This window comes from Bison bison, unplaced genomic scaffold (genome assembly GCF_000754665.1).
Source record: "Bison bison bison isolate TAMUID 2011002044 unplaced genomic scaffold, Bison_UMD1.0 scf7180017864213, whole genome shotgun sequence".
In the NCBI taxonomy this organism is placed as follows: domain Eukaryota; kingdom Metazoa; phylum Chordata; class Mammalia; order Artiodactyla; family Bovidae; genus Bison; species Bison bison.
Genome location: NW_011494785.1, coordinates 241,369 through 253,491, shown reverse-complemented (window position 1 = coordinate 253,491; position 12,123 = coordinate 241,369). Strand labels below are relative to the sequence as shown.

The following is a 12,123-nucleotide window of genomic DNA, read 5'->3' as shown; positions in this document are numbered from 1 at the left end:
GCCCAAGGACCTAGGCTACATCTACTTCTACCAGAGAGTGGCCAGCTAAGAGCCTGCCCTGAGGGCACCCGGGGGACAGACCGCCCAGCATGAGGAATGGGGCTGAGGGATGGACACCTCCCTGCTCGGTACCCCTTTTCTTTTCGTCCCCAGCAGCAGGGAAGAAGCTAGAGGCCAGGAGAGAATGGCCAGGCAAAGCGTGGGGTTGGGGGGGCTCCGGGGAGACCTTGGGAATGGAGTCGGAGGGGGCGGGAGGGGCCTGCCGCCTGTCTGTGAGGAGACTGTTGCTTCCCTGCCCTTAACCCCACAGCGCTCTGCTTCTGTGATCCCGCCTGCCCAGTGTGGAGCGGGCTTGTTCATGTGTGTGCGTGGGTGTGGGTGGGCGTGTGTGTGTGTGGCGTGGGTGTAGCTTTGTGCCGCCTCCTCCACTGAGGGGGCTTCTGTGCCTCCCCTCCCCCTTTGTGTGTGCTCCCCGTGTGGCAGGGCCAGGAGGGATGTGAGGGAAATGGGGAGCCAGGCCCCCCTCGCCCTCCTGCCTCAATCTTTGCCCCACCCTGTCTCTCCCTGTCCTTCTCTGGAAAATGCCAAAATACAGGATGTGAATAAAAGTTACGTGGCTCAACCGTGTCCTGTTTGATATCTGGGGGGAGACTGTCTTTCCTGGGTTAGCAGGAGGGTCAGGTTTTGAGAACCACGGGCCCTGCTCCTCTGTGCCGCTCTGCGCCCCCTCCCCACCCCACTGCCAGGCAGTTCTATACTTTTTACTGCTCTTGGGAAATTGGGGGCTGAGTGAGGTGCTCACGGGGGCAGGAGAGGGAGGAAGGCTGAGGGGTGGGGGCTGTCATGCAGGGAAGTAGAGGAAGGTCACGTGAGAGGGGGCCCAAATGGGTTCTTCTTGAGTGTCCCCAGGCGCCCAGTGGGGAGCCCTGGGCACCAGGCCTTGCAGTTCCTTGTCTGGCCCTGGTCGCTGGAGCAAAAAGTGAGGTACTCCTTGGGGCAGGGCAGACCTCTGAACTGCCTCTTTAGTAGCTGCACGGTGTCCAGCCCACGTGGGTCGTCCCTCTGCCTGTGAACCCTGTTACTTGCCCAGTTAACTGTGGGGCTGGGCTGGCCCTGGGTAGGTCAAAGGTGCCTGCTCAGCAGTCAGGGATGTGGCCGCTCCGATGGGGGCAGGGGGGGTTCCTTTTCCCGGAGTTGGAAAAATGCCCCTCACGGCTCTGAGGCCAAGCCTGGAGTGGAGTGGAGTGTCCAGGCCTTCAGCCAGCCAGCGAGCGCCCCTGGGGGAGCCTTCTAGCCCTCTGTGGGGCGGGGGGGCTGCAGCCGTGAAGCGGGGGTTCCCCGGAGCGCGGGGCGCACAGTTCGCGCCTTCTCCCCAAAGTCAGGCATTTCAAGCTGAAAGCTACCCAAGCGAGCCCGCGACGGCCTTGGAACGTTGCTACAAGAAAGGCGGTAACGTCAGAACCTCGCAACGCGGGCGGCGGGCGGGATCAGGGGCAGGGCTGCGGCGGGCGGCGGGCGGGGCCGGGGGCAGGGCTCCCGAGGGCCGGGCCAGCCATGGACCAGGACGCAGAGGGGGCGGGTTTCTGCATCTCCGCGCTCTATATAAGCGGCCAGTGGACGCGGGGGCGCGCTGCTCCTGACCTTCAGCGTGCCTGCTCCTCAGCCATGGCGCCCTCCAGGAAGTTCTTCGTTGGGGGGAACTGGAAGATGAACGGGAGGAAGAACAATCTGGGGGAACTCATCAACACTCTGAACGCGGCCAAGGTGCCAGCCGACACCGGTAAGCCCTGGCCAGGGAGGGCCAGGGTGGGCGGTCGGGCGTGGTCGCCCTCTCCGGAACTCTCAGCCCGGGTCCGCGTGGCCCTGCGTGCAGGGCTGGGGTCCAGGGCTGTCGGGATCTGGGCCTGAGCTCCGCGGCCGCTGAACCGGGGGTGTTTCGGCGGGGAAAGGCGGGGCCGCATCTCACGGTACCCCCTGGCTGTGGGTTGTGGGGCGGATGGTGGCCCCGGGGCGCAGACGGGGCCTGCACCGGCCGGGACTGAAAGGTGAGCCCAGCCCCTGCGGGCGATCGGGAGAAGCGGGCGGCTGCCCGGTGCGTGGGGGTGGAGGCTGGCTGCCGGCTCCGGCTGCCCCCTGGGCGCCGGCTCCGTGCGCCGCCGCACGTAGCCCGCCGGAGACTCCTCCCCGCGCCTCGCCGGGTCCGCAGAGCTCCCCTACCCAACCACGTCGGCCTCCTGAGCTATCGCTCCGATCCAGTCCTCTCGGCGTCCTGTAGGACTCCGGCCTTCCGCGGAAAGGGGCAGAGCCATTTGGGAATGAGGCGCGCTCCTACCGTTTTCTCCAGCCTAAAAACGGGAAAGCGCAAGGCCTCTAGGAACTGGTCGACTCGCTGCCACCCACGGCCTGCGTCCTTGTCCCCTCACCCACCTAAGTCACAGAACCTCGGAGCTGATCAAGAGGCATCCCCTTGTGGTTTATTATCCCAAAGACCCTAGTACAAATCCCAGGAGTTGGCTTCTGCTTTTGCTGAAAATCCTGGCCTGGCCTAGGGGAGGTGGTGATGGGCTATTTTAGAAGGGAGGCGGGGTTGGCCCCCAGAGAATGCTGAGTCTAAGAGGTGCCCAGGCCCAGAATAGCCTGGGGAAATCAGAGCCACAGCTGCTAAAGAGCAGAGGGCAGGGCAAGGGCCATGGCCTCTCAGGGGTACCTGGGAGGCTCAAAGACTTGGGTACAGGCCCAGCCTGGGCTGCAAAGTGGACAGAGATGATCGTGCTGGGGTGAAAAAGGGCAAAAGCAGAACTAAGAAAGTGGTGAAGGCGAGGGGACTCTGGAGCACAGGATGGGGTCTGGGGAATGAAGATTTCCCTGTGATCTCATCCCGTCTGTCACCATCTCATCCTCAGAGGTGGTTTGCGCACCCCCCACCGCCTACATTGACTTCGCCCGGCAGAAGCTAGATCCCAAGATTGCCGTGGCTGCGCAGAACTGTTACAAAGTGGCCAATGGGGCCTTTACGGGGGAGATCAGGTAAGATGCTAGTGGCAGAGGGGTGGGAGGGGGACCCCCAGCCCTCACTGTCCTCATGGAGGGGACAGCGACAGGGTGGGCTCCCTGCTGAACCACGGCTTTTCTCTTCCTTTAGCCCTGGCATGATCAAAGATCTTGGAGCCACGTGGGTAGTCCTGGGGCACTCCGAGAGAAGGCATGTCTTTGGGGAGTCAGATGAGGTTAGTAACGGGGCGGGGGGAGGAGATGAGGGCTGGCTTGTTCCTAGACGGGTGCTCACCAAGTCCGTTCCTCAACAGCTGATTGGGCAGAAAGTGGCCCATGCCCTGGCAGAGGGACTTGGAGTGATTGCCTGCATTGGGGAGAAGTTAGATGAGAGGGAAGCTGGCATCACGGAGAAGGTCGTTTTCGAGCAAACCAAGGTCATCGCAGGTATCTCTGGAAAAAGGGGCCTTTGAACCCAGGGCTATGAGACACAGAGGGTGGGGTCGGATGCCCTGCAGCCTGAGCCTATCTGGTGCTGATGCAGGAAAGGGGAGGGTGGGAATCCTGTATCCTTCCTATTACTTCTACTCCTGCCTCTAATGTCACTTTCCTATAATAGCCACCAGGGGGCAGTAGGCCACCAGCACTCTCGTTCTCTGGGAAACCACTGGTTATGTTCTTCCTTGTTTTCACCCTGCCACCTGTGATCTCTGTCCCACAGATAACGTGAAGGATTGGAGCAAGGTTGTCTTGGCCTATGAGCCTGTGTGGGCCATTGGTACTGGCAAGACGGCAACACCGCAACAGGTAACCAAGCCCAGGAGCCCTGTCCTCATCCTCCCCTGTCTTGATAGAACTGGATGACCACAGAGACCACCTGGGCCAACCCCTCATTTAAAAGACAGGAGAGGGACTTCCCTGGAGGTTAAGACTCCACTGCAGGGGGCACTGGTTTGACCCTAGTCAGGGAACTAAGATCTTGAATGCTACATGTCAATCCTGCATGCTACACGTCAAGACTAAATAATAAAAGGAGAAAAGAGAGTTACTTGTCCCAGGATACCCATTCCAGGGCCTGGGTGGGATTGAAGCCCCAGGGTTCTTGCCCGCAAACCACATTGCCTGTCTCCACTGGAGCCCAGGGTTTTTTCCCCAGTGAGTGAAGGTCTTAGTCTGGCTTCTTGTTCTAGGCCCAGGAAGTACACGAAAAGCTCCGGGGATGGCTTAAGTCCAACGTCTCTGATGCAGTGGCTCAGAGCGCCCGCATCATTTATGGGGGTAAGTGGGTTTGGCTCCAGCCTGAGGTGGGGTGGGCTGAGAACCAGACCGAGCCCTCCTTCAACCTGGAGGTCGGTGTGGAGTACCCTCATATCATCGCTGACCACTCCTGCTCTTGTCTCCCTTCCCAGGTTCTGTGACGGGGGCAACCTGCAAGGAGCTGGCAAGCCAGCCTGATGTGGATGGCTTCCTTGTGGGCGGTGCTTCCCTCAAGCCTGAGTTCGTTGACATCATCAATGCCAAACAATAAGCCCTGTCTATCTCCACTACCCTTCCTGCTGAGCCAGGGACTAGGTAGCTCAGAAGCCTAGTAACTGTACTGCCCCCCGACCTCCACACATGCTTCTCGTGGTGTCGCCTGACCCCTCTCGTGGCCGAATCCAAAGTACCTCTTCCTTTACCGTTTACACCCTACCTTGTCATGGTTGGGACCAGAACAATCCCGCCTCCACTTATTGTACCCGTTGGAACTAAACCTGTCACCAAGGTGGCTGCTTCTTGGCTGAGAGGTGGGAGGGTGGTTTGCTCGTGGGTCCCCTCAGTCCCCAGTGAAGACAGGAGAGAACTGGTCCTGTCCCGTCTCCCGCCATGAGGCCAAGGGCTGAGAGAAAGCCCTGTCCTCAGCTGAGGCCAGGGCGCTGCTCCCTCCCACGGTGCCAACGCCTGTGTGTGTTGCGTCTGAGCAGTCCCGCGTGTGGGGGAATAAACACCTGGCACTGAGCCCTGTGGTTGTTCTTCACTAAACTTGCCCCCATCATATCTTTGCCTTTCTTGGGGCAGCTCGGGGACCCTTGTGCCCCAAAATACCACAGACCAGTTTCTACAGCAGCACATCTCTTATAATTTTTACTTGCAAAAATGTCTTGTGTACCAGGCTGCCACAGCCTTGACTAACAGCTCCATCCCTTCCACCCTCTGGGTGGTGGGTCTGGAGCGGCGGCACTCAGACCTGAGGTGGGAGTGGGGGTGGGACCCAGCCTTGCCTGCCCGCAGCCTCCCTGGTGGTAGGTAGCCAGCAGTGCCTCCTGCCCCCGAGGGGTGAGTCAAGGCCCCAGGGCCACGTGTGGTTCCCCGAGTCACTGGTAGAGCAGGTAGCGCTTCAGGGCAGGGGGCAGGGGCAGGGTGGAAACGAGGCCTAGCCGGGTGTCCCCCAGGGCGTGGCGCACGCTCAGGCGGCTCAGGTGCCGAAGGGAGTGTGGTTCCGCTGGGGAAGAGAAGGAGGGAAGGTGAGTAGGGGTGCGACCTCCAGCCAGAAGTCCTCAAACCACGGGGTCCTGCCCAGGTTCCCTCTCTTCTCCGGCTGCAAGTCCACTCCCACCACGGTTGAGCGGGAGGCCTAAGGTGCCCTTAAGTTGTGTATCTGCTCTGGGGGAGGCATCTCAGATCTCACGCATCCCCAGTCAGAGCTGGGGTGAAGCCCTAAGGCCCTCTAAGCAAGGGGCCAAGGGGGCTCTGACAGTGGGGCTGGCCCAGGCTTTGAATCTAGAGAGGCCTTGGCACTGGGGCTGGTGAAAAAGGCAGGCCTTCTTCACTCTACAATGGTTCCCATGGGCTACAGTGGGGAGAGGCAGCCACCCTCCGCTGAAGACTTTGCAACTGCAGAAAGGCCTGGCTCCCTGGTTCCCCAAGGAGGCCTGTGCCCGCAGCCCCACCTCGAGGCCTGCCTCCTTCACTGCTCTCCTTCCAGGTGCCCCAGCCTCAATGGCTCCTTCCTGGGGTTTGGTGGAAGAAGGAAGTAGGTGTGTGTCACAGAGTCAGAGCCCAAAGAGCCAGGTACACGCCCTGGGTGCCTGGCACCGCAGGTCCTCTTCCTCCTGGAGTTGGACTCCTAGCTCAGGGCAGATTTAACCCTTTGCACCTCTTGTTCCAGGGGCTGAGCTCTCCTGAGAAGCCCTAATCCCTGGGGTGTGTCCCTCCGTTCTGAGGATTCACCACCTACTAGCAAGTTGCTTTCCCAACTTTTACTTACTTTTACCTCTAGGACTGTTAGGAAGATGAACTTAGGTAACAGCTGTGAAGTCCCTTAGCCAATCCTGGCACTGAACTGAGTAGCAGACCAGTCAGATGATGGCCCATTCCCTGTGGTTGTAAGGTGCTGAGCATCCATCCCAAACCACAGCCACCAGGGACCGAACACTCGCCCCACACCCGTCCCAGGCCTCACCTCTCCTTTCGCCCAGGTAGTTGATGCGGACCTGGCACTGGCCCCAGACCGCGCTTACTGCTGGATAGAGGGTCCTGCCCTTCAGTCCGCGGAAGGCCGGCCCCAGGTAGGTGCCCCCGACAGCGTAGCCCAGAGTTCCCTCCTCCATGTCCAGTACCACCAGCAGCCTCTCTGGCACCTCCAGCGGCTCACCCTGAGGTCCAGGTGGATACTGGGGGGCCCCAGGCCCCTTGCTCTGATGGTACAGTTTCCCCCGCCCAATGTCCCAGCCCCACGACTCGCTGTTGCTACCCAGCAGCGCCGCATAGTGGTCAGCCTGCAGCGGGGCGCGGGCTGTGGCCACGCCCACCACGGCGTGGGTGCCCCTCTGTTCCCGGGGCCAGCTGATCTCCCAGGCGTGCAGGCCCCTCGAGTAGCCCCTCTTCCCCCGGGCCCCATCAGTGCTCTGGGCCACGGGCCGCCGTTCAAAGCACAAGCCCCCTTCCTTGACCTCGATGTTCTCCGAGCAGTCCTTGGGGTTCCAGCCGTGGCGCCTCTGGGCCCCCAGGTCAGGAGGGGGAGCAGACAGCAGCTCCTCCAAGCCCTCGGGACGAGACCTGTCAGGGTACAGGGCCTGTGGGGTGGAGGGGTCGCTGCTGCCCCCTGCCAAGGCCGTCTGGCCCATGGAGATGAGGAGCTGGACGATTCCCCGAGAGAGGTTTGCTGCGGCGTCTCTCTTCTGAAAGTTGAGCTCCGGGTCGGGATCGACCTAGCGAGGATTTGGGAGAGAAGAGGGTGTGAACCGAGGGATCCTGGAGGGGACTCGTCACTCAGGTTTGCATCCATCCTTGTCCCCAGGTTTGCTCACCGCTCCTCTCCTCCCTTTTCGCTCCCCTCAAAGCTCCTAGGCCCATCGTTACCCTGCCCTCACCTACCTGTCCGGGCCTCTCGAGACTCGCGAGTTCGCCGCCTTTGAACCTGCCCAGGGACCGTCCCCTTCACCCGCTCCGTGCCCCTGTCACCGCCCCCGAACCTCGCCCGGCTTCGCGTGCCCGGAGGTCGCCTGCCCTCCGGAGGAGCCGAGCCGAAAGTTACCGAAGCGCGCAGGGGGCAGAACCCCTGCCGCTTCCGCCTTCGGCCCCGCCCCCAGGCCGCGCCCCCAGGCCCCGCCCACAAAGCCCTTTGGGGTGGTTAACCCTCTCGCTGCTGCGCCAGGTCGAGTCGCGCCCCGAGGCCACGACCCCCGTGGGGGCCCTAGAGGGTAGTTAACACTTGGCTGAGGCGGGGGCCGTCGGGGCCCCGTGGTGCATAGAGGCCACTCACGGGCAGTTAACCTCTGGGCAGCGTGCAGGCCGCCCCCGAGGCCATCTGCCCGGCGCTTAACCCATTCTTGGCCACTAGGGAGTCCGCCCCCGGCAGCCCAAGCTCAGAATTAACCCTTTCATGGTATCGTCGCTTTGAGGTCCCTGGAGGTCTGTTCTTCAAAAACTTTGAGTCGCCTGGGCAACCAGCTCCTGAGCCCCTCGGGATACGGGACACGAGGTCAAGGAAGGACCTCCATTGTGGTGCCGTCTATTTCCGAGTGCTGCTGATTCTAGGTCATGTTACTGGGCTGATCTTTTTCTGACCTGGGGTGTGAGTCAGCCGGCTGTAAGCCTGGGGCTCTGAAATCTGAGTTTCTGGCTCTGCATGCATCACCCTACACATGAATCCACTGCTGAGCTAGTGGCCTCATCTGGTAGTGCAGTGGTTAAGACCTTGCTTGTGCGAGAAGCTACTGCACTAATTAGCTCTGTGACCTTGGAGAGGTTGCCAAACATCTCCAGAGCTGTTTTCTCCTATGTGATATGGGAATAATGATGGTGCTTACTTCACAGGGTTGAGACAATCCAGGCAAAGTCTGCTAGTAGTATGCACTCAACTAAGCATAGCTATTTCTGTTTCCATAACATTTACTAAGGGCCCGTTTTATCTTTTTAAAAGTATTTATTTGACTGCATCAGGCCTTAGATGCATTATAAGAAATCTTTCACTGCAGAGCACAGATTCTCTAGTTGCATCACATGGGCTTAGTTGCTCTGAGACATGTGGGATATTAGTTCCCTAACTAGGGATCAGACCTGCGTCCCTTGCATTGCAAGGCAGATTCTTAACCACTGGGCAACCAGGGAAGTCCCAAGTGCCCATTTTATAGAGATGCAATATCCGTGACTCAGCAGTAAATAATTTCTCAATGAGGGAAACACCGATCTGATCCCTGAATTGGGAAGACTCCCTGCAGGAGGAAATGACAACCCTCTCCAGTATTCTTGCCAGGAAAATCCCCATGGACAGAGGCATCTGGAGGGATCATAAAGAGTTGGAGACAGCTGAGCGATTTAGCACAATATAAGATAGTGGCAATACCTGCTGTGGAGACAGGCTGACTGGATGTGAATGCCTGAAGGCTTTTAGGCAGGGGACCTTGGGCCAATACTAACTTCCTCATGCCTGTTCCTCTGTCTGTAAAATGGAGATACTATTGGTTTATCTACTGCGTAGAGATATCCTCTAGTGAGGATCCAGTGAGATTATTCAGTAAAGCACTTAGAACAATTTCTGGTTCAAATTTAATCATGTGTGCTGAGCACTAAGGACTAAGCAGTGAATCCTCAAGGAAGTTACAAGAACATTTATAAAACAGTTTATCATGTGTTAGATAAAATTCTTGGTATCTAGAAGGTACTAGGGGAGTAAAAAGGATAGGACTGCTAACCAGGGATCAAGCAGTTTAGAAAGGAAAGTGTCCTGGAGGAGATGACAGTGGACTGAATCTTTAAGAATGACAGGAGGAGATTGCCCTGGGTGTCCAGTGGTTAAGACTTCATGCTTCCACTGCAGGGGGCATACATTCGATCCCCGGTCAGGGAACTAAGATCCCTCATGCCACACAGTGCGGCCAAAAAAGAAAAAAAAGACGAGGAATTTATCTGACAAGTGGCTCTGCAGGACAGAGATTGGATTAGAGTCACTGCATGAAGAAGACATTCAGACTGAGTGGTCAACAAAAAACAACAACAACAACAACAACAACAAAAAAACAGGACTTCCCTGGTGGTACAGTACATAAGACTCTCCCTGCCAGTGCAGGGGATATGGGTTCCATCCCAGGTCCCGGGAGATTTCACATGCCATGGAGCACTTAGCCCGTGTGTCACAACCTCGGAGGCCCACGTGCCTAGAGCCTGTGCTCCACAACAAGAGCAGTCACTGCACTGAGGAACCCGTGCACTGTAATGAAGACCCAGTGCAACCAAAAAACAAAAAACAGAAGCAGTAGCGCTTGGAAGACTTCAGGGTTTCTATAGCAAGAACGGAAGCTTGAGACACAAGCCTAGGGAAGTGGGTGTGAGATCAGGAGGCCTAAGAATGCAAACGTTAACTGGTAGGACAGATGGGTAACGGGGAGCCACATAAGAAAGAAACTGGGGAGGAACATGGCGGAAAACTCCTTTTAGAAAGATCACCCTGGCAGCAATGGAAAGCAGGCTTCAAGGGACATAGATGGGAGCAAGAAGATTGGTTCCAGTGGCCCAGTTGACAAAGTGTTGAGAGCCTGGAATAGGGCAGTTGAAATAAGGATGAAAAGAATTCAAGAAACACTGATGAAACGGCAAGATCTGGTGACTGATTAGATGCTAAGGCCAGGAGGAGGAAGGAGAGAAAGGGAGGTTTCCTTTTTTCATTTTGACTGCACGGGGGAGGGCGGGGGGGGGGCGCCTCTTGTTGTGGAGCATCAGCTCTAGAGCTTGTGGGCTCAGTGTTAGGGTCCACAAGGGGCTCATAGGGTATAATTTAAAAATGACCCATTGTGGCGACCTGACAACAAGGGACGAAGTCACAGTGGCCACATTGCCCTGGTGGCATCCTATTTTTCCCTTAAGGAGATATCCTGTTTTTCCCTGCTGGTGCCAGTTTCTCAAGACTACGTGACAACCCAGCTGTGAGACCCCTCAGACTACATGATCACAAGACCCCAGGTGTGGGCTAAAGATAAACTAAGGCCCCCTCCCTTCAGGGCACAATTTCCCACCAATGGGTATAAGAAGGGTTGGCTGTAAAGGGAGGGCACTGGTTTCTCTCTAAAGCCGGTCATTTTCTCTCTTCTATAATAAATCTTTCTCTGCCTGAATGCCCGGGTCGCTCTCTTTTTCTCCACGCTCTCCTTACACTTGGTAGTTGTGGCGCAAGAATTTTGTTCCCCGAAGCATGTGGGGTCTTAGTTCCCAGACCAGGGGAACCCATTTCCCCTTCATTGCAAGATGGATACTTAACCACTACACCACCAGGAAAATCCAAAAGGGAGGTTTCTAGCCGGGAAGAATTTGTTAGAAGGTGGTGCCACAAGTGAAGGTGGAGATGACGAAAGAGGAGCCAATGGGGACAGGGCAGGAGGGTGGGAGAAAGAGATGGTGGGTTCACTTTAGGACAGGTTTTTGAGGTGCCGGAACAACTCAGTGGAACCATCCAGAACATGCTTGACAATGGCAAGTCTGGAAAAGAAAAAGAAAATGGCAGGCCTGGGGATGGGGGGTGGAGTAGTGAGAAGCCTGGACTAGAGATATAAATTTGGGAAGTGTGTCAGCCAGGAGTTGAACTCCAGGAATCAAGAGGGGCCCTGGAGTGTGTGTGCAGAGTGTGAGTGTGCAGAGTTAGAAGACAAGGAGGACACAGCACAGCAGACAATTCAAGTCTGATTACATACACAATGTTTTCAGTCATTGGCAGCTTTAGTGAGAGAGCACATGTGTGTTGTAGGAGGTGGGGGTCCAGGTTGAAGGTACTGCCTGGATGCCAGACACTGTGCTACATGCTTCACATTTTTAGAGGGTAGAGAAGCAAAGGGCCAATTGCGTCTCATAGTTAAAATTACCCTTGAAAATCCCTTACTTACCCCATCTATTAGGTACAGCAGATGTTGTTCAGTCACTAAGTTGCTAAGTTGTGTCAGACTCTTTGCAGCATATGTTAGCTTCATGTAAAACACAATACAGGGCAGTACACATACAATGATGTACAGAATATAATTTTCTTTTCTCTTTCTGCCATGCCCCATGTGGGCTCTTAGTTCTCTGACGAGGGATCAAACCCACAACCCCTGCACTGGAAGCATGGAGTCTTCACCACTGGACCATCAGGAAAGTCCTTTATATTATTATAATTAAAGAGAAAGAACGCACATTAAAAAGAAAGATCCCACATGATGCAATAGAGATCCAGTATGCTTCAATTAAGATGACGCTGCCAAATAAATACTAAAAAAAGAAGAAAAAGAAAAAATTATAAACAGAAAGAAAGATGTGAACCTGAACACTTGTCATCCACCCAACCTGGATATCCTTGCCAGTGCGACAACAAAAATAAAGATATGTCTTGGCGGACGGATATCAAGCCTAATCCAAGGCCAACTCTAGCTCAGTTTGAGAAGCTGCACCTGCTCAGCTGTTGGTGATTTCAATGCTTCTTCACCAATTGTTCCCGCTGACTCTTGAACTGCTCAATTTGCTGGTAATAGCTCAAATATCCCATAGTGCTACAAGTAATTTTAACTTTTTTTTTTTTTACTGAAATGTAACATATTGTCACCCTGGTTATTTAACTTATATGCAGAGTACATCATGAGAAACACTGGGCTGGAAGAAACACAAGCTGGAATCAAGATTGCCGGGAGA

General features: G+C 56.2%; 3 protein-coding genes across 3 annotated transcripts in view; 2 read left to right on the top strand and 1 right to left on the bottom strand.

Annotated features, from left to right (window-relative positions):
* USP5 (ubiquitin specific peptidase 5 (isopeptidase T)) overlaps positions 1 to 622 on the top strand; it is a 14,123-nt gene extending 13,501 nt beyond the window's left edge. The window contains 1 exon segment of the mRNA XM_010844935.1: positions 1 to 622. This exon segment is cut by the window's left edge and continues 9 nt beyond it. Within this exon segment, the coding sequence (XP_010843237.1) occupies positions 1 to 49 (49 nt within the window). The 3' untranslated portion in view covers positions 50 to 622.
* A 929-nt stretch (positions 623 to 1,551) lies between these two features.
* TPI1 (triosephosphate isomerase 1) lies at positions 1,552 to 4,989 on the top strand. Its single transcript, XM_010844933.1, has 7 exons — positions 1,552 to 1,780; positions 2,904 to 3,027; positions 3,143 to 3,227; positions 3,306 to 3,438; positions 3,713 to 3,798; positions 4,182 to 4,269; positions 4,401 to 4,989. The coding sequence occupies exons 1-7, from the start codon at positions 1,555 to 1,557 to the stop codon at positions 4,517 to 4,519; spliced, it is 861 nt and encodes a 286-aa protein (XP_010843235.1). The 5' UTR covers positions 1,552 to 1,554; the 3' UTR covers positions 4,520 to 4,989.
* Positions 4,990 to 5,085: 96 nt separating this feature from the next.
* SPSB2 (splA/ryanodine receptor domain and SOCS box containing 2) lies at positions 5,086 to 7,528 on the bottom strand. Its single transcript, XM_010844934.1, has 3 exons — positions 7,348 to 7,528; positions 6,434 to 7,181; positions 5,086 to 5,473 (listed from the first exon to the last, which is right to left on the bottom strand). The coding sequence occupies exons 2-3, from the start codon at positions 7,095 to 7,097 to the stop codon at positions 5,346 to 5,348; spliced, it is 792 nt and encodes a 263-aa protein (XP_010843236.1). The 5' UTR covers positions 7,098 to 7,181; positions 7,348 to 7,528; the 3' UTR covers positions 5,086 to 5,345.
* Positions 7,529 to 12,123: the final 4,595 nt, after the last annotated feature.